This window comes from Camelus dromedarius, chromosome 21 (assembly GCF_036321535.1).
Source record: "Camelus dromedarius isolate mCamDro1 chromosome 21, mCamDro1.pat, whole genome shotgun sequence".
In the NCBI taxonomy this organism is placed as follows: Eukaryota; Metazoa; Chordata; class Mammalia; order Artiodactyla; family Camelidae; genus Camelus; species Camelus dromedarius.
Genome location: NC_087456.1, coordinates 27,985,494 through 28,007,777, shown reverse-complemented (window position 1 = coordinate 28,007,777; position 22,284 = coordinate 27,985,494). Strand labels below are relative to the sequence as shown.

At 38.1% G+C, this 22,284-nt stretch overlaps 1 protein-coding gene across 1 annotated transcript in view; it reads right to left on the bottom strand.

The window, feature by feature from the left end:
- LOC105100345 (usherin) overlaps positions 1-22,284 on the bottom strand; it is a 370,866-nt gene that overhangs the window by 281,261 nt on the left and 67,321 nt on the right. The window contains exons 10-12 of the mRNA XM_064477011.1: positions 16,846-17,005; positions 14,952-15,123; positions 9,342-9,489 (exon numbers count right to left, since the gene is read on the bottom strand). Of these exons, the coding sequence (XP_064333081.1) occupies positions 9,342-9,489; positions 14,952-15,123; positions 16,846-17,005 (480 nt within the window). The remainder of the gene's footprint in view (positions 1-9,341; positions 9,490-14,951; positions 15,124-16,845; positions 17,006-22,284) is intronic.

The following is a 22,284-nucleotide window of genomic DNA, read 5'->3' as shown; positions in this document are numbered from 1 at the left end:
AACAGGTTTGAGAGAGGTTTGCTAACTTGACCAAAGACACACACCTAGAACATGACCAAGCTATGGGTTGGTACTGAAGGATTCAGACTCTGCAGTGCATTGAACAGTGTACTCTCCAGCTTCTGTGCACTTTTTTAAAAATCTTTTAAAAACTATGTAATAAAATATAATATAAAAATATATTTTTTAAAAAATTAAAAAGTAAAACTTCTATAACCATCACCAAGGTTAAAAAGTAGAATTTTGCCAGTATCCCACAAATCTCTGAGCCCTTCATAATTCTAAATCTTTCTTCCCACCACAGACGACTAGGTTGACTTTTTAAGACCCATTTCCTTGTTTTTCTACCTAGGAATGCCAAAACAAAGTGTAACAAAATGGAGGTTTTGTCTGTTTTCTTATTTACTTTTGCCATCTTCAGAATGAAGGAAGGCATTTTACATTTAAGTCTGCAACTGGTACCCCAAATTCTGTGTGTTAAGTGGAGATTAAATGAGATTGAGGAATCAGTCAGGGTCTCAGGAGAAACCCGACAGCAGCTCAAATGGACAACTGAGGATTTAGTGAAGGGTCTATTCACAAAGATGGGGTAGAGCTCATGAAAAGCACCAAGTGATAATAACAAATCCCTAGCTGGTAATAGTCAGGACTCCTGGGGCCTAGTAAGCATCCTTAAATTTGCAGTGGAAAGGATGAGAACAGATTCAGGAAGCTGGAGAAAGAGCTGGAGTTACAGAGAAGGGCCAATGGACAGGAGCTGGAGCCTTGGGTGGAGAAGGCAGCCCTGGAGCCCTGAGCCTGGCAGACAATTCAAGACTCCATTCTCCTCCCACCCTCTCATCTCTTGTTGCTGCTGCCTGTGGACAAACCAAAAGCCAGAGAGAGAGCAGAAGCCCACTGATGCTGCAAGTAAAGGGCAGCCTTGCAGGATACAGGGCTGAGTGGGGGAGAGTCGAGAGAGACTGAAGAGAAATACCCAATGTAAAAAAAATACGGAAAATTATCCTACTATATTGTACTGTACTGTGTTTCTTTGTGCTTTTCTCTCGCGTATTCTCTTCTGCTAACAATCAAGACGATAGCTCTAATAAAATCAAACAATATTACGCTATGTGGTCAGGGGGATCAGGTTATTTAATCCAGCTCTAGAAATTCAGTTCTTTGGTGGCTAAGCCACACAATGGATACTTAACTCTCACTGGCTCTCTATCATAAGCATTTTGAAGTTTATCACCTTTCTCTTCCCATAATGGTAGAATTTTTAAGGTGTTTAATTTTCACAGGGAAGCTGAATCACAACTGTCCATAAAGCACCTCCACTGGGGTATATATCTTTGAGCCTCTTCATCACGTTGTGTCAAATTGTATTTCCTAGGGTGCTCAATAGGTTGTCATACCTAACCAAGGAAACTCAATACAAGTACAGTGCAACGTAAATGTAATACAAGGTATCTCTATTTACACTGAAGAATTCTGTTTACTGTAAGAATTAAACAACAATGCTTTAGCGTGTCATAAAAAATAACATGCACAGTGAATATAGATGCTCCAAACAAATTTGTTTGCTTTTTTTTTCCCCAGTGCAGTGTGGCAATATGAATACCAACTGGGGTTTCCCCCCAAGGTCCGGATGATGATTGAATGTGGCAGGTATCTCCCTGTGTGAATACGTGATCCTTCAATTAAAAAGGAAAAGAGAGAACAGCTTTCACCATGTGGAAGAATGCCTTATTACAGTTGTGCTCTCCTAAAAATGGAATCAACGGAATCTAAAAAAGATTGTGCTTGGGAAATTCTACCTGACAAACTGATTGGAGGTGTTTCATAAAAGTTACACAAGGTTTGCTCAAAACTGTCAAGCGGTTTTCCTAAGTGACTCACTAAATTCTATAATCCATTGCTCCTATTAAATCTGAGCATTTCCAGGAAAGAAAATAAGATTCATTTTGACCGTTTTTTTTTTTTTAAGTTATTTCAAAGTAAAAAGTTAAAAAATAGGCATTCCTTTAAAACCAGAGAAAAATCAGGACAGAGATCTTAGAAATTTTGAATACTGGAACTGAGAATGAGACACAACTAGAAAAAGTATCTGAATTTTTTTTCTTTTTTTCCACAGGGCTAGATGGAATTCTGTATCATGAGCAATTCTACACAAAGTAGAGGCAGAAGAGTACAGTGAAGAAAATCATGCATTTTTGCGTTACACCTCGTTTTGTGTTACATTCCTACTTAACTAGCTGTCTTGCCTAGAGTAATTAAGTTGCTTAATACTTATAAATTTGAGTTTCCACATCTGAATGTTAGAATAACAATACCTATTTCATGGGCTAGTTCTGAGAATCACAGTCCCTGGCACATAGTTGTTAAGTTGCAGCTCTTACTATTGCTATTATTATCAGTGTTAGCAGAACATCACATACTTCTTTCTTTGCACAGGTAGAACACCTAATGAGTATCTATACATACACCTTCACATATATATAGTCTAAAACTTTATTGCTCTATATCCTGTCTTAATGCAAAGGACAGCATATACAGAAACGTACACGCCTCCAGTTATTTGGCGTCTTTACCACCCAGGCTTAAAATGACATATATCCTTAAAGAATTGAACTAAGAGTTCTTTCAAGAATGTTCTATCGTCTTCATGGTCCTATGGATAAGTCTGCAGAAACAATCAACTTCCTAAATGTTTCCTATTCTTATTGTCATAATTGGCACTTCCTTGGTCCCTGTGCATGTATACATTCTCACAAAGCTGGGTCAACACAAAAAAGCTGAATCAGGAAAATGTTCTCACAGGCTCCTCAAGTGCTCTTTCCTTTCTCAAGGAGCCTGTGGGGCCCTGGTCTAAGAGTGCCCAGCTCTCACGCTCTCTACTCTTACTATGCCTGTCTTGACATTAGCAAACCCTGACGGCAGCAACAACAAAGCCCTTCCCACTGACGTGTGCAAAGCAGACCCAGCTTTGCACTGTCTCTCTTTAGAACATCTACAAATTACCAGGCTGAGAAAATCTTGTGCCAAATGCCTGGGTCTCGAGGTGCATATTTTGAGACTTCAGCAGGCCAGGAGGGAGAAGTCTTTCCACGGCCTTTGAAATCGTCCTATCTGCATTACACAATAATAAATGCGCTATAAATGTGCATTTGTGTGTCCTGTATGACTGCATGTGCTTATCACCTCAACACAATTACCATTTTATTACTGTCCCCAGCATCAGTAAGTATGAATCCACGTCACACCTGTTTACTACCCATCTCCTCCGTGACCAGCATCCTGACAAATGCTGGGACTAGAATAGCAAACCAGGCACACAGAATCCCTGCCCTCATGTGGGTCACAGTCTAACAGGGAAACTCTGAGGTCAATTTACTTAAATAGTGATAGTGGAGAGTTATAAGACATTCTAAGTATTAATGAAGAATAGACTGAAACTTTATGCTATACACCAGAAATTGATACAATGTTGTAAACTGACTTAATAAAAGTAGCATGTAAAAAAAAAAAAAGACAGACAAATTAGTGAGATCTTTTGCCTACAACATGGAGAACATAGAAAAAATATGCAATAAACAATTATTAGACCCTTGATAATATGAAATGTGGTGCATTCTTTACGATTCTACCCAAACTCATCATATTTGAATGAAAGTATCAGCCTTGAAATAAAATTTACAAAAATAAAGGATAAGAATTTCATATTTTACAGTTTTAGTTAACATTTTATATATTTAGTTAGAGTATATATTATTCTAATTAGTTTAAAACATTACTAAATGTTATGCTGCACAATCAGGTATAAGTTTGGTGTAGTCAGGTATCTATGTTGATTTTTCCAAAGCGGGCCTCAAGTGGGAGGAATAAATATATTTCCAGATTCTAATGCCAAGGCTTCTAAAAGGGGATATGGCTCATGAGAATTTGGAAGCTCTCATAAGTGTAGTTCTAATTATGCAATTGTAATTTACACAGTACACGTCACACACTTAGCAGACAGTAATGCTTTGTGTTCCTTCTCATTGAAGGCTAATGGTATTACAAAGGAAGAGTTAAGGTCCTACAGAATAAAGGGTTCTTAACCACCTCAGACCTAAAAGTAGCTCTTTTCTGAAGTTTTAAAATCCTGCCTAAAATTGCAGCCTGCAAAGAACACCTTTGCCAGAAGGAACGCAGATGTAAAGGGCTCTGGGTAGAGAAACAGAGCTGGAGTGTCACACCACCATTTTTGTGGATGTATGAAGCAAGGGACAGGGAAACAAGCAGCACGTTTGAAGGAAGCAAAGCCTTAGGTGTGAATCAAGTGATCATGATCCAGTACTTAGAGGCTCAACTTGGCAGTCTAAAGCAATTCAGAGGAAGCCCCATTCTTTACAATAGCAAAATCACGGAAATTTAAATGTCCATCAATAACAGGCAATAAGCTGTGGTTTCATTCAGTGGGATTCAATACTGTCTTTCGAAAGAATGAAGTTTAGCTACACTTAACTGCCATGGAAAGACGTTTCCACCATGTTGCTTGGTGAGAAAAGGACAAATGGGTGTGAGCTCACTCTTGTTTAACAAATGTATATTGTACACATATATCTTTATCTGATTATCCTTTAACATTTTTGCTTGTTTCAAACTAACACAGTCCTTAATCTTAATTTTTTTCTTTCTGGTTTTAAAGTTTATTGCATTTTATTCCATCCTCCCTACATCATTCTTTTTTATTGTGGTGCAAAACATGCAACATAAAATTGCCCATCTTAAGCATTTTAAACATACAGCACAGTAGTGTTGACTAGAGGCACTTTGTTAGGTAAGATCCCCAGAACTTTCTCATCTTGCAAAACTGAAATGTTATATCCACCGAACACCAGCCCCCATTCCCTGGAAACCACATTCTACTTTCCGTCTCTATGTGTTTGACTGCTTTAGATGCCTCATATAAATGGGATCACGCAGTATTTGTCTTGCTGAGACTGGTTTATTTCACTTAGCATAATATTCTCAAGGTTCATCCATGTTGTAGCATATGGCAATTTCCTCATTTTTTTAAGGTGGAATGATATTCCATCATAAACACATGTGGCATTTTCTATTATCCATTCATTTGTCCATGGGCATTTGGGTTGCTTCCATCTCTTGGCTATCGTGGCTAGCTCTGCAGTGAACATGGCTGCACAAACATCTCTTCAAAATCCTGTTGTCAATTCTTTTGGATAAATACCCAGAAATGGGACTGTTGGATCATACAGTAATTCTGTTTTCAATATTTTGAAATTTTTTTCAAGCTGTTTCCCATAATGGCTGCACCATTTTGTATTTCCACCAACAGTACACAAGGTTCTGATTTCTCTATGTCCTCACCAGTATGTGTTGTTTTCCGTGATTATGTTCTCTTTTGATATTGGTAATCAATGCGTTTTTAATCGAGCACCGATTATGAGTCAGGAACTCTTCTTAGAGCTGCTGGCACACAGCTGAACAAGAGGTGATGGAACAGGAAAAAGTTCTCTGAGCACATGAAGCACGTCCCCAAGCAAAAAGCAAGCTCCCTTGCACGAGCTGCGGACAGGTGCAGGATGGGGAGCAGAGAAGAAAAGGGAACCCAGAGAATAAGAGGCCTTTCTTCTAGCCCCTGGGTAAGGATTATCACCAGGCTTGAACGAGTAGGAGCTGACTGTTTACATCAGAACCAGTTATAAAGCAGAGGGCCTGTTTCCTAGGCCACCTTGGCTAACTAAAGGTTACCAATTACTTGATAGGTAACAACTGGACATTTACATAAGAACCTTCTCTGCCTTTGACGTTCTGTCACATTTGGCATGCCTTTGGAAGTATTTCTTATCACAGAAAGGGGGCTTACTGTTTCTCAACTTTTTTTTTTTTCATGTTTATTAAGTCCTAGTGAAATACTCCATTTAGGTATATAACTGACTAACAGAGTCAAGATTTGGGAGCCTAGAGTGTGTGAAACCAGGCAATCAGCACCTGTTACAGAACATGACAGCCTAAGTGTGTATGTCTCTCTGCATCGTCCACATCTTAGTGACAAGCAGAGGGAAGACACCCCCACATCCTCAGTCGTTTCCTCTCCACACACTTGGTGCCTTGTGCACACGCCTACCGTGTGATTATTTGTTCACATGGGTATCTCACTCAAGGAACTCTCTGATCCTCTTAAGATCAAGGATTGGGTAAATTCATCTTGGAATCATCAGAATGATGGCTCCTAGTAGGTCATCAAAATAGGTATTTTGAGTGGACAGATTTAACTTTTTAGGGCACAAGGAGGCTCTTGAAGGTATCTGGGTGAGAAATATCGGTTGCCTTTGTCAGAAGAGTACAGCTGTGGTTGGGGGAGGGGGGTCATGTGGAAAGAGTAGTCAAGGGTGAAGAAGAGCTGAACTCAAGAGTACCTCCCAGGTTTCTGGCGGGTGTAACTCGGTGGTGCCAATCATGGGGCGAGGAAAACAGCAGAGAGGACGTGTAGAGGGGACATGCTGAGTTTGAAACATAACATAAATCCATGTGGAAGTCTCCTGAAGGGGTCCTAACGAGAGAGGTCTCCCCGGAGGTGGGATTTAATACTCATCAGCATTTTGATGATAACCAAGTCAGCGGGATACTCTGCCTACTCACTCAGGTGTTTTGGTGGAGCACTAGAATCTACTTCTTTAATCAGTGCCCCCGAGATGCTCCTAATAATCAGATATGTTTGAGAAACACGATTGAAAACCATTTGAAAGGGTTTCTTTACATAAGGCAGAAACCTGTTTTATTTTCCAATTGTATTACTCTTCTGCAGCATGTTCAGAAATTAAAAAGCAGCCACCATTCAGCTTAGTCTGTAATATGGGCCTATTTGGGTGACATTGGAGAAAATTAAGAAATCTTAATTTGATGCAAAATCCAAACTCCTAAAAGAAAAACCTAGTCCCAGGCTCCACACAGGTACACAGATATATTTCAGGAACAAATACACTTCAGAAAAATATATTTTAGGATCTGGCCTGTAACTACTTCTACTCTCTGTTGGGATCATTGGAGAGCCAGGGCTCTATAGTAGATATGCCACTGATCAAATGAAATTTTCACAAGAAACAACTAAATGAACTATTAATTAGGTACCAACAGCAAGCATTAGCCTCCGTGAAGGAAAAGAGAAATAAGTGATTTCTGGTCCTTATCATGTGGTTGGCATGTTTGACATGTACCCGAATAAATCTGAGCCTAGGGTGAATGAAGTACCTGGCATGATGAAGGCACAGAAAGAGGATTTAGGGTCAACAGAACAGGGAAAGCTTGACTGCTACTCAGAGAAGAGTGAAACGATTTCATAAAATAAGAGGCTTCCATTTAGCCCTGAGGAATGAGTGAGATTTCTACAGGTGAAGATGGAGAGACAGCAGGAATCATTCACTGCAATTTTATAATACGAGAAAACTGGGGTTCATGAAAGTTAGTAAATTTTCCAAAGTAACAGCTACTATTCATCAGAGACAAGGTTTGACCTTAGGTCTATTTGACTCTACGCCTACGTCTTTCAGCCCTACACTAAACCAGAAGGAGCCCAGGTGGCTAGGAAGGAAAGTGTGTTACAAGGCTAGGTAAATGCAGGCGGAATCACAAGTTGGGAGTGACCTGAGCACCTGACTGAAGAATTTGGACTTTACCCTTTGGGTTTTTAGGGGGAAGCATGGGAACTCTGAAAAACAGATGAAGTGATAAGATGTTCCCCAACAATCATCTCTAGACGATGGACAATAGAAAGCAAAAAATGGAGAATTTGGGAAAAGTGGAGACAGAAGTAATGCAGAGAAGAAAAATTTTTAATGAAAACTATGACTTTAAAAATGTCTAACCACTTCCCCGCAACAAAAATTCTGAAAATTCGCATGTGATTAAACAGAAGACTTTAGAATAAATGAATGTATTAATACCAATCTTCTAAATCTCCCAAACTCTTACTGTTCAATGAATATATTTTAAAATTGCTTTCAAATGTACAAAACATAATACACAAAGATTCTCTGAAAAGTCCAGAGTCAAAAGTATTTCTCTAGCAGCCCAGGATCTCGGGTGCCACCGAAGTTACAACTACCGACGGGATGAAGTGGGGTGCTCCACCACGCAAATCATCTAACACCGTTAACATCAATCCAGCTGGATTAAATCAGTAACATTTTCATTGCCACCTATGGACTAGATTTCTTTGTGGAACACAAAGTATGACAAGATTTTTGACTATTTAGTAAGTATCAAATAGACATCCATTTATTTTTTATTAGGAAATTTGTAATAGTACAGGAATGACTTCAATAGCACAGATAATCACTCACTCTAATTATTAGAGCTCTCTCCATTACCTCAAATATATCTCGTGCATTTGCCAAAAGTTTAATTAAAATGAGATGACTGGAATAATTAATAACCTAGTAAACATAAGATAAACTAATAAAAATGTAATTTTTTTCTTTCATTCTTTCTGTCTATGCTAAAAAGGCCATTTCAGTGTTCAGTAATGAGTTACTTAAAACAGTTTCAATGATATTAAAAGTCTTCTTGATATCTGTGTTAAAGAGGAACTAAATTTGATGGTATGTAAGCTCTACCAGTATGAAACAATGGTACTATATTGCATGGAACTTAAAGACATTTCCAATAAATGAATAAATCAATTTCTACCCCAAGTAATTACAAATTCTTTATGGTAAGACTTTATTTTAGGAAACTTTAACTGGCTAACTTAATTCTCTAAACTATGCAGAGACATATATGTATCATTTAGAAATATACACAGTCCATTTCAAGTTAAACAAGTATAAATGTATATATATTTAATGCATGCATGCATTGTTTAAAAACTGCATGTTGAAATATTTATAAATAATATATTAAGAAATATAGAGTTCCAAGTGGTGTCTTTTAAGATAAACTTATTTAATCAAAAGCCTTTTGAAATACAATATGTGGATGAACTTTCTACCTCCCTACTTCTCTAACAAAAGAATTCAGGACAGTCAAAAACAGAAAGTCATTGGAAATATAATGTCACTCTTACAAGGGCATTCTTTGGGAATCCTGTTTGTTCTCTTCACCTCTCCTGGAACATATTAAACAATAAGATGCAGTACATAAGAACTATCAAAAGGGAGCACTTTTGAGCCACCGAAATTGTGTGTTAGCCTAAAAACCACAATCTCCTAACTGCAGACAATGATACTATCTCAGGTATTTTATGTGCTAAAATGATCATTAAAAATTAAGTACCACATATAAGCTGCCATTTAGAATATTAATTTACCTTTGCTAATCATCTTTTTAACTTGAGGCTAAAAGAGTTCACTTACCATTCGGATAGTCAGGCTCAGTCCAGGAGATGTTAAAGGAGTGAGGTGAATGGGAGTGCACTCTGGGGGCGGGCACGCCTTCCGGGGCCCTCTCCTCTGTCAGGGCCTGGCTGGCCTCACTCACTGTGCACCCGCCCCCCGTGCAAGCCTGAGCAGGGAGGCAAAACACACAAAAAACACGTTTCACTCCAGGTCCCCAAAGTTTACATGAGCACGAAAGAAAGAGAATTCACCATAAGGGTTCCATGTTCTTTGAAATGAAGCTCTCCTCACCCCCCGCCCCCAGTAAATTTGTTTCAGTGCTGAGGTTTGCCATCTAATTAGTTTCCTTTTTAGGGCACGGGACGGCCATCGCCAATAATTAAACAACAACCCAGGATGTAAAAATGTGGGAATTATAAATAGATCCTGAGTCAGAGCCCAGAGATGGGGCATACATTAACTGTGTGAAGCGTCCTGATGAAATTAATCTGGCGCAAAGATTCCTAGAATGAAACACACACGTGCGCGTGCATGAGAAAAGTGCTAAAAGACTGAAGGCTACTTCAGGATAAAACGAGTGATTTCTAGAGAAAAATGTACAGAAAGCAGAACTGCTTTTTATTTACCATAAAGTGAGTAATATGTTTAAAGTATAATACAATGTGAAATGGAATAAAAAACACCACTTCTCATAAATCAACAAAGCACTCGTTGAGTGACTGTTTGATGGCTTAAAGGCTCAAGTCATTTACTCATGCACCAGAGTAAATGGGCCTCACTGCATGATGCACGGCCAACAAACTTAAAATGATCATTGGACCCCTCCGATTCCCTAATGAGCTATCACTAACGCTAGAAATGGCAGCATGAGTGTTAAACACGTTCAGAACCTTTGTGTGAACTTCCATCATCAATGGCAAATAATTCCAAAATAAATGTTTACGTGTGTTAGGAAAAGTTTGTCCCTGCCTGACTTTTTGGATAAGCATTTCTGCAGGAAATTGAGACATACACAAAGTTTTTCCAGCTTCTATCTGCCAGTAAGTATTAGCAATTAAGCTAACACAGAGATTTGAAAACTACACTTAAACTCTTTAAATTACACAGAGATTTGAAAACTACACTTAAACTCTTTAAATTACAACTATCATTTACACAATAAAATGTAAAAATCCTGCAAAAAGCACTAAATTTTACCAAGAGCAGTAAGAAAAGGAAGCAAACATCATTGGAAAATGTAAAAAGCAGGTAGTTATGCAGTCCATTTTGAAGGTAGACGTTACTAATATTAAAAAATTTTAAAAACACCTCTCTATTTCTTTTGGCCTGCACCTGGCTTTTCAGTCTGATATTGAAGGAATGACCTTTTGATACTTAGAGCAATTGGTATTCTTTTTCCTAAAGACAGGAGAAAACTGACTGACTTTAAAGGCTATTTTCTTACATTGAAAGTATACTTACTACCTGTAAGGTTGTTGCAAATTCTTTGCTGTAAGTATAGGTAACAAGAAATGGTCAGTAGACACGGAGATTAATCGCACATCTTTTATTGTAAGAACACAACAGTAGCCTATGTCTTCAAGATAATTTCTCAGCGTAAGCAAGTTTCAGACGGGTTAAAGCTGCGGCCTGGGCATGCAACTGCATTAAGATTGGGGACCTAATTAACCTCTGTGGGCTTCCTCTAATTCTCAGCTGTGGCGTGTGCATACAGATGTAAGAGACAACCCGTATTCCTCCTGAGAACAGAATCTTCGCAAATAAAGAGAAATCAATGGAGCTTGGGGCCAAACCCTGAGTCGAAGCTCTAGGACATGTCGCTATTAACCTAAAAAATAACTACCTGAACAGAAAAATTAAACCAAAATATTTCCAACAGGCTAGAAGTCCACAAGAAAACGCGGCAGGAAAAGAGGCCATGTGGGACAGCTGACTTATCAAAGGAAAGTGGGCAAAGGAGCATTCTTTCTAGTCCTCAGAGAGAGATAAATCTGTCCAGCTGAATTTCCTAGAATTTTTTTTCCTTAGGAGGGGAAAAATGTTGCAGTATGTTATTGCGAAACTCGCACCACACTGGGATTTAATTCTCATAGTCTACTTATCATTATTATTTTTCTTATTCATGGCCTAAGAATTTCCCCTGACAGCTCTCCCAAAGAGATACTGTGTGTGCTATGTGACATATAATTGTATACAGTTTTTGAAACAGCATCTGAATTAAAATTCACTTTGTTTTGAGAATTTTATGATGTTTTCTGGGATAAATGCAGACATCCCCTGGTTTGGAAGGACTGTTCGCCGGGCTATGACATTCAAGACCTATAAACTAGTAACTTGATAAAAGCCTCTTTAAGAATCCAAGGAGTTTATTGGAAATTTTTTCTTATAAATGAAACTGAATTTACAAAGAGGCTGCTGAAACAACAGAATTACCTGCAAAATGTTTTATTTTGTTTTTTCCCACAACCTTTGTTGCATGCACTTAGAGGTGCCAAGTGAGCAGGACAGTGTCTTAGTTCCTTCAATAAGGACGTAAATGTTCTTAAAGTTGCTTCTGATTGGTCTAACCTAGCTGATATCACCTAAATGAAACCGAACCAACTTGAATTCTGCCAGCAGCAGAGGCCACTGCATTCAACACAACTGGATGCTGATTAAAATTCTAGTTTGGAAAAAACTAAAAATAGTGGGGCTGATCGAAGATGTCTTTATGAAATGGCAAAGTCTTTGAAAGCCTCTGAGCCATTAAAATAAAGTGTTTCAATCCATCCTCTATAGCTTGCATCAATTACAACCTTTTTTTTTTTTTTCCCTGAGAAGTCATAATACTACCCTGAAATGATGAGTAACTTCAGCCCAAAAAGAAGATTCAATTTTGGTATAATCATATGTATAACTAATAAAAGCATATCAATTATTTTTGAAATAAGGACTATTAAGGACATCCTAAACTAGCATTCTCTTTTCCAGATAAGTAGGATCTGTCTGACGATGTTAAGAAGGCAACATATTTTAAAGCATGAAGAACAAGAACAAGGCCACTTTATCTAGAAATGATCTTTTAAAAACTTAAAGTTCATCATTTCCAAGAATCTTTCCAGAAAATACATTTAGCACTAAACATCCATCAAGAGGCAAATGTGTAGCAGGAATATGAATATTACCAAGACATTTACATATCTTGATATCTGTCTGTTGTACTGGCTTCCATATTTAATTGTTCACTTAATGTCTTCACTAGGAATAACTACACTTTGCAATACCATTTGATGAGTGGCATACTGTTCCTTTTAGTAGACAGAGCATGTATTTGGAACCATACAGTCCCCAACTCGGACATTTTACAGCAAATTATTTGATTCGTATCAGAAGTCTCAAATTCTTTATGAAGTTAATATACTTAGTGTTCATTCATTCATTCATTCATTCAAGAATTGTTCATGAGCTTCTGGTTTCCAGCTACTGTGCTTAAGTCTGAAGACAGAACTTTGAAAGTTGCTGTCTTTATCCTTCAGGAGTTTTTAATCCAGTCAACAGGGAAAATTAAACGAAGACACATGATGTAACATACGTGCTCCAGTCTGAAGTAAATCTTAGTCAGTCATGTAGAATCCCTATGCACTTTCCTCTAAGGCCGACCTGCCTGCCTGCCTGCCTGCCTACAGGCTTAGTTGTCTGTATGTTTTGTTTCTAAGACTACAGTGAACATGCTAAGACTATCTCTAAAGGCAATTCCACTGGGCTGGGAACCTGATCTCCATCTATTAATCTAATGACCTTGAAAGCCAGTTACTATGTTGAAACTGTGAAATATACAATAATCCCTCAATTAACCAAGATGAACCTAAAATGTTCTGGTTCATTTACTTTACTGGTTAACAGAGTTAAAGGTAAAAAAAAAAAAAACCTTTAGTTGAATACTTCTGAAAATATATCAGTTTATTTTCTGCCCTAATAAACACAGTGAAATCGAAAATAATATGAGCAAATTTATTTCCCTAACAAGAGTTAGAGCAAGGACTTCTACATCTTTATATCTTGAATCACCATTACTCAGTGGCTGACAGATCTCGTCTGGCTCCATAGAATATTGTTTGGGGTCATCTTTTTAGCATCATAGAATTTTAGGGCTCAAAGAGACATTAAAATTATTTAATTCAGAGTCCTAATTTTAGGCTTGAAGAACCGAAGACTCAGTGCAATTAAATAAATTTGTCTTAAGTCACTCAGATGGTGGCAAAATCTGAATTAAAACTCAGGAGAGCACACTCCCAATCTAGTGGTGTTTATTTTTCAAGGTATTACAGGTGTGTAAAACGTAGGAGATTGAGGTAAATATTTCACTGACTACATAAAATATCCTAAAAATCACCTTAAAAGTAGAACTTTGTTTTATATTATTTGTCTCCTTTTAATACAAACCAACAGCACAACAATTTTCATTTAATTTTGATTGCCTCTAAGCCATAGGGACTTTTCTTATTTTGAGATCATCATTGTTTTGAAAATAGTGTGGATTCTGTGTTAGCTTTTTGAAAAGCATGTTAATACACTTCTTCCAACCTGGGTAATAAAACTAAGGAATCATACTGCTGATTCATCATCCCACCTAAGTGCTGAACATCTAGGCACATGCAGCCAGTTTCGAGCAAAATTTTTAACATTGTCTGATTGCCCTTGTTCTGTGGTGTCAGGTCAGACAGTAAGCAACAGTTGAATGTAGTTTATTTTCTCGTGGTATAATATTTAGAGCATTCAAGAGCATGTTAAGTAAAATGAATGCATACACAGTGTCTACATAAATGTAAATTTATTCATAATCAAGAGCAGAATATTTTCTATGGCATTTATCAAAGCAAATATCCTTATATAGGTATTGCTATAAAATGAAGAGTGTGTTTAAAACAAATAGGGACAATCTCATGTTTATATTCAGTTATTTTCAGATGTGCTATTAAACTTAAAAAAGATTGTATTTCATCAAAAAACAAAAGGAACTACTGAGTATAAATTCCACAGTAATATCAAGGTCTTTTAAAAGACCTTTGTGTAAAAGTGCTATTTTGCATTAAAAAATGCTATCACCTGTCTAAACTATGTGGATTCTGGGGTTTTATTAAGTGACTATTCTTTCGAGATAGAAGTGTAACGTAAACCAGACTATAATAATAATAATCAAGAATATCTGGGGGTCATTTAAACCTTCATTTAAAAATCTAAGACCTAAATTTTCATACTGCACACTGTTTTTCAAATGAATACAAGCCCTATGGGGAAATAACCTTATTAATCCAAGAATGTTTTTTAAAAAGCCCTCAACAATTATGACATTCTATAAATAGTAAAAAAGAAATAATTTCCGATAATCCCAAATTAGATTTGGAAAAATCTAGTGATTCAGATTATTATTATTATTATGTTGTTTTGCATAATGTAAAATAAATACGTAGCTATCAGGTCCGCAGAATTATCATTTTGCATGTGAAGTGAGTTTTCAGTGTAAATAGCAATACATGAGATTTTCGTGTCTTTTTTTTTTTAAGTGAGGGATGGAGAGAAGATAAGGGAAAAAAAAATAAAAGGGAAGCAATGCGGGCAGAGGAAGTGATAAAAGGGCAGTGAACTTACTCCCAGCTTGATGAGATATTTACTACCAGGGAGAAGGTGTTGGAGCACATGATCCTGAAAAAGTTCCGTACTGTTGTAGATGACATCCCAAACTGTAAAATCATGCGTGTGATTTGAAATATATAACACATAGCGCTCCAGAATTCCATTTACTTTTCTTGGCTGTTTCCACCTGGGAATGGAAAAATACAGTATTATTACCATCATACTTTCAAGTCAAATCTGAAATGTGCAGGATTTTCTTTTAATTGAAATAGAGTTGATTTGCAATGTTGTGTTAGCTTCTGGTGTATAGCATAGTGATTCAGTTAACACATATGTATATTCTTTTCCATATTCTTTTTCATTATAGGTTATTACAAGCCATTGAATACAGCTCCCTATGCTATACAGTAGGACCTTCTTGTTTACCTATTTTATATATAATAGTTTGTATGTGTTAATCCCAAACTCCTAATTTATCCCTCCCACCCCCTTTTTGCCCTGGTAACCATAAGTTTGTTTTCTATGTCTGTGAATCCATTTCTGGTTTGTAAATAAGTTTATTTGTGCCATCCTTTTAGATTCCACATATAAGTGATATCATATATTAGTCCTTCTCCGTCTGACTTACTTCACTGAAATATGCAGGATTTTTAAAGGACACATATGAACTTGGATTTATGCCACTATAAGGGAACACGATGAAAGCTCAAAAGTGATTCACGTAAAAAACCCAAGTAGTATTAAATGTTTATTGTGCCTCTTCTCTAGTTACTTATAATTTTAATTTGCTAATAATAAAAAAATGTGCGAGTGAACATTTGATTTTGAATTTAAACCATAGAACAAAAATGTGGAGAAGCAGAATGTCTGAGAACTTATGAGAAATGGGAGGGAGACAGAATTACATAATTTTCAGGACATAATTGTCTTGAAAAATGCAGCAGACTAACAGAGTTAAGATGCAACTACAGAATGCAGAAAAGTTGAGGATTGCAAGGTCTGAAGTCATCCAGTAAGACTTCTTAAATGAGGTGACACACTACCTGGATACACAGGACTGTACACTGGAGAGACGGATTGGACCTGGGTGGCAGGAGGAAAAGTAGAGGGTAGTCCAGATGAGGGTTACAAGATGTTAGTGGAAATGAGCAGGACAAGTTGTGGAGTAGACAGAAATTGGTAAATCGAGAAATAACTACAGTAGCAGGAACTCTTTTAAAGAAATGTGGGTTCAGCTTGGGACATGCTAAAAGCCCCTAAGAGAGTTAAACTTCAAACTATGGGATATAAATGATAATTTTTTAGCTTGAATGAATCATAATTTATTCAGTTCAAACTTTTCTTCTACAGATGAGAAAACTGACACCAAGCACAAGTAAATGCAAACAAGTATCAAGCAGTGGGAAGAGAAGTCTACTACGTTTTAATTCAGTGCTGCAATAAACCTGGCACCTCATGTATTAAGAAATGGGTAACAAACACCAACATCAAAGATAATCTGAACGTGCCAATGGGTAAAAGCTTTCTGACTTCAACTGCACTGGAACGAGACAATCCTATCTTATAGTCAAAAAGAAAATATATATTGACACTAACTCCAAATCATTATAAATAATGCCTAACATATAAAAAGCCCAAGGCTGTCATGTAAGTGGTCAGTTTTTCCCTTTCTGAAGTTTGCACGGAATTTGCGCGTGCGTGTGTGTGGCTCAACCTGATTGCATAAAGACAAAATGGAAATTAAGTTGGCAAGTGATAATCAAAGGTTCCCAGAACCACTGAACTAATCACTTCTATGCATTTAATCACAATAAAATTAATTTTTTTTTGTCACAAACCCTTCCCTTGATTGAACTCACTGAGATTCTTGCATGAACTAGCATGTGACAGCGGCAATGTTTTTACTTACTGTACGTATATAGTTCTAGAATCCAGGACGGTCAGCATTGGGGAATCCACGTGTTCCGGTGGCAGCTGTGCCGTGTACAGAATGACTAGGGAACTGTTGGTACATCCCACGGGTGTGCAAGCACTGAGTACAAACTGGTGGGGCGTAAATGCCACTAAATCTAGGGGGTGGGAGAAATAAGACTTTATTTTCCATCATACTTTTCATTCAGGAGATCTCACTTATCCTCTACTTTCCCACTCAGAACTCTTACAGTGAAGCTTAAAATAAGAATCAATAGCCATAAAAATCAATAGTAATAAAATAAAGGCTGTTTTATCCTTTAAATATACGATAGTTATTTTTAAATAGACAAGTGTCAGTCAAACTCTTGGTTTAACTTTTTCTTTTAACAATTTGATTGTTTCCTTGATGGTCTGTGACTAGGTAAATCGTTTTCTGAGTTTAGAGTTTGTTCAAGGGCTGTGTTAAAAAATAAATAAGACATTTAAATTATTTTTAAAACATATTCGAAGACAACAGGACTTGCTTTTGAAATGCAAATACATAGCTTATATAATAACTTTGCTCCTGTAATTCCTTTTGCTGAATTCCTTTTTTCTCTTGTCCACCTGACCGACTATGTATTATTTGACCTTCAAGTTGTCCAGGCTCAGTGCAAATGCCAATTTCTCTTAAGATTTCGCTAATACATCTGCCGTGCCCCCAGCACGAGGTGGACATTTATTCTCTCCTTTGTCTCGCGGGCTTTTGCACCTACTCTTAGCATAGGCCTTACAACATGGTGCCATCATGACCTGTTTACATGACTATCTGATCCATCAGACTGAACACTGCAAAAGAGGTAAGGATGCTATGCTCATTTTGCATCTTCAATATCTCGCACGATGCTTGGCACATTGTAAGTTTGATATAGGGTCAACCAAATGAAGAGAGAATTAATGAACGAGATGATCTAGATATAGCAAAGCTAGGTGTGGGAGATGATCAAGATAGTGGGGTGGTACCCTAGCCAGAAGTAATTTCTCCCTCCCCTGAACTTCCCTAGTACTTTATACTTGTCTGCATCTCTCATAGATACCACATTCCCTTGCATTAGAATAAAGTAATCTGTAATTCAATTCCAAATTACACTAATTCAATTCCGAAATACCCCGATTACTTCATTTGTAAAGGTACTCGATAATTATGTTGTTGAATAAATCTAAGCAAAGTTCAGTCGATTTTACGAAGATTTCAACAAGTCACACTTTTATACAACCAGAAATAATCATTATTTGGGGGAATATTTTTGAAATAAGGTAGTCACATGTAAGCAACACATCTTAAAGATCATTAACCTTGAACCATTACAATTTCATGTTTAAAAGATGAATGAAATGCATCCTAATTCAGGGAAATAGATTTTGGATTGCATTGCATTGCTAGCGAAAGTAAACTGGAATAAGAACACTCTGATTTTCATGCAAAGTATAATCAATTGGCTAAACATGTAGGTCATCAGAGAAGAAAGGCAAAAAAAAAATTTTTTTTACACTAAATATAGTTACTGTAGAACAAAAAATGGTGCTCAAGAAGAGACTGGCAGTGCTTTTGATTAAGGCTTGTTTGCTTCACAACTTCATCCTACAGGTAATCAACGGTACCAGGCTGAGTGGGTCACCCCCACGTGGTGGGAGCAGAAGGCAAGTTGCAAGGATACTTTGAAGTTGGTGCTGGAACAGCATGACCTTGCCAGCGACTTCTAAGAGATGGTAGGACCAGCTATCCTATGTTTGCACAAGTCAGACAGGACTGGGGTACTTTCATTTGAAAATTCATTCTATGAAACTTATGATGTTAAAAAAATGCTACTAGATGGTGCTAAAAAAAAAAAAATGAGAACAGTGGCCTCATATGCTACCAATAGAGTAAACTATTATTTACTGTGTGAAAACTTCATGTAAAAAAAAAAAAAAAAATCAGGTCCTACTAGTGGTCCCAATCTTGACCAAAACTAGAATGCATTAATATGCTAACATGTTATATCTGCCATTTCCCTGTTTCTGGCATCTTCTTCAGGTTCTCAGGAACTTGGTGACCTTGGCCTCTCATCTCTCCCATAGGTCTGAATTCCTTACATTCCTGAGAAAGGGAAGCTGGGGATTTGACTCTAAATCCAGTTTCAGGAGCAAAACCAAGGAGGGCACGGAACCTAGAGGGAAGGGGGAATTCCTGATGGGTAAGTCAGTGCAATTAGGCAACAGCTGTAGTATCTGAACTTGAGAATAAGCTATCTTTTCTGAAAGAACATGCCCCAGCCAGAAACTGTATTCAAGGGAGTGACACCAAGTGACCTTGGAATATTTTGCATGAGAATCTCTCCTACCTATACCTGTGTCTTAGTCAGCTGCAAAGCAGACTGGGTGCTACAGTGTTCTTTGGCCTGTGAACTCTTTGTGCTGGAACAGTCTTCTTGCTTTCTTACATTCTAGCTTGTTGAGAGCAGGGACTTGGCCATCTAGTTTGTGGCTGGTGAAGAAGTCATAGCATTCCAAGGTGGCTTGATACTTACTTGTGTGTGTTTGCTGGGACAGACTTGCGTATCTGGGAGTCCTGAGTTCTCTCCAGCTGGTGGGGTCAGAATACACCCTCATAGGATCACCACATCACAGTATCTCCTTATCACAGAATGCCCCACTCTCTTTCACACTACAGCCTCCATGCTTTGAAGCTGACCTTGATCACCTAACTCCTAAATTCACCCGGAATATCTGCCTTAAATGAGAATAGCCTCCCATAGCAATTAGTTCCAGGGTTACTGTCTGTGCCTGGATTCTGCTGTGACAAAATATCCTCCTCCACAGACTGGGAAGCGTCCATTACATGATGGTCAAGACTTGGTAAGACCAGGATGAGGAAGTGAGTGTGCTTAGAAACGTTGTATCACTAGAGAGGGCCAGGATGACTGGTGAGCCCGGGCTGAAACAGAAAACATCAAACCTGGGAGGAAAACAAGATTATGGTGTCCTGGAAGTTAAGCGAGGCAAACATTTTAAGGGTGACAGTTCAAATAAGAGGAGGACTAAAAACTGACTACTGAGTTTAGCAACATGGCAGCCACTGGTGTCTGTGCAGTAGCAGTTTCAGTAAAGTTACGGGCGTCAAAGCCTGACTCGAGTGGGTTTAATGAGGGAATGAGAGAAGAAGAGTTACACATAGTGAATATAACCACCTTTTTTCAAGAAGTTTTGTTGTAAAGGAAAGTAGAAAAGTGAAACAACAGATGGGAGGCAAGTAGAGTCCAGAGAAGAATTTTTAAAATAATTAAATGAGATAAAAAAAATTATATCCTGATGGGAGTGATCCAACAGAGAAGACAGAACTGGTAACGGATCAAAGAGGAGAGAATCGCTGGAACTTTGTCCTTGAATACGTGAAAGGCTGGAACCAAGTATGAAAGTGGAGGGTTTGTGCTTAGAAGGAGCAGGACAGAAATTCTATAGCAACAGAAGGGAAGGCAGACTGCGTGGGCGCAAATCCTGGTAGGTGGGTAGATGGTAGCGGGCATGTAGGGGGAATTATAACTGCTTCGATTTCCTCAGTGAAGGAGGAAGCAAGACCGTTAGTCCAGAGTGATCTTTTGCTTCCCCAGAGTAACACCCTACAGTGGCCACATGATGCTCTTAGCATGAAATCTACCAGTGGTCAGTGAGATCCTACTTGACTTGACACATGCCTCCCACACACTGGACATTTCTGTTCCTCCAACATTACAAGCTCACACCTCCACACCTTCACTGGTGCTGCTTCTAACTAAAACCTATTTTCTTCTTCTTTGTACTTGGCTGAATTTGTGTCGTCCTACAGGCTCATCCTCCTCTGAGTGGTCTTTCTTGATAATCTCACAGCGTGGCCACCACCATCCGTCCCCAGGTACTCTCTGTCATGTCACCTTGTTTAGTTACTTACCGTAATTACCAGAACATGTCAGAAACTGCCTTGTTATTTATTTCTTGTCTTTGTGTCCCTCCCGGGAGGATATAAACTCTTTGAGAACAGAAAGACATTTTCCGTCACGTTCACCAGAGTATCTCCAGGATTGGTGTGATGTTTAATTAACAATAGTTTTACTTGAATAAATGAATGGGCAAGATCAGAGGGAGACTTCTATGTCCCTTCCCCAGATTGCCAAAATTTTCTCAGAAATAGAGAAACGTCTAAAAATCTCCAAGGATCTACTGAATACAGATTGCCAGATCAATGGAGGATCTGTAACTGAGATAAAGGTGATTTGCTAGTAAAAAAACAAGAAAAAGCTAAGTTGTTCTTGTCTGAATGCCAAAATCTAATTCTCAAACATGAATACTTCATAAAAAAAATAAGACATACACCAAAACACTAACATTGGTTTCTTAGAATGAAGGCATGTGGATGATTCAGATTTTATTTATATTTTGGTTACATATAGTTTTCAAATTCTATGATTTACATGTATATACTGGATGGCGAAAAGACAGCCATGGTTTACCAGTATCAATTCATCATTTAATAAAATGTATGTCCAAGACCCAGTTGACACATGCCCTGTTACACTTCCTGGGTCATACATCTCCTGTCCTCAATGACTTCAGCATTGGCTCAGTTTTCTTTTCAATCATAATCCCTTTTTTGGCACCTCCAGCATCCTCAGGGATGACTCATCTCTGAATCTGGCTTCACTTTAACTTCCTCAAATGTAATGCCCTTCACTTCTGCTTCATTTATTCCACATTCAGCACAGTTATACACACTACCGGATCATCTTTGGAACTATTTCCACGATTCTTAATCTAAAAGCTTCCCTCTCTGACCACAAACGGGTAAATTCACACCACTTCTGCTGGTCACAACACAATCAGCCCTTTGCCACCGCACAATGTCCAGCCTCTCAGCACCTTCTTTCTAGAGTATTCACATATTTGTGTCTTCCTTGCTGTGCTCTTTGATCGCCTGTCCCAAAGCCATACTCTGCGGGTCCCTAGAGTTTCCCACCTCCCCGTTTCGTCCTGTATCTGCCCTCCCAATTCCTAGCTCTGGATAAATCTCATCATCTTATTTCTCTGATACTTCTCATATTTCCAACATGCAACTGACAGCACTGCTGAACATACTGAAAGAATCGACCATGGTTTTAGGTTTTCTAATTCGAATTGGACCTGTCGCACTCCTCAGCAACAACTCTCTTGTTATCTTGTTTCTCCCTTCACTGTACTGATCTTTTTTTTTTTTTTTTTCTCCTTTCATGGTTTGGCCAGTTCTCTGGAGGAACCAAGGAGGGTCTAAAATTGTGGTCCTCAGGTAAAGCACCCCCCTCTGAGCTATCTGTGCCGAGGGAGCCAGATCCACATGGTTGTCATATTAACCCATGTCTTTCTTTATTCTGCTCTTCCCTACTCCTGACCCCGTGTCTTCCCCTCA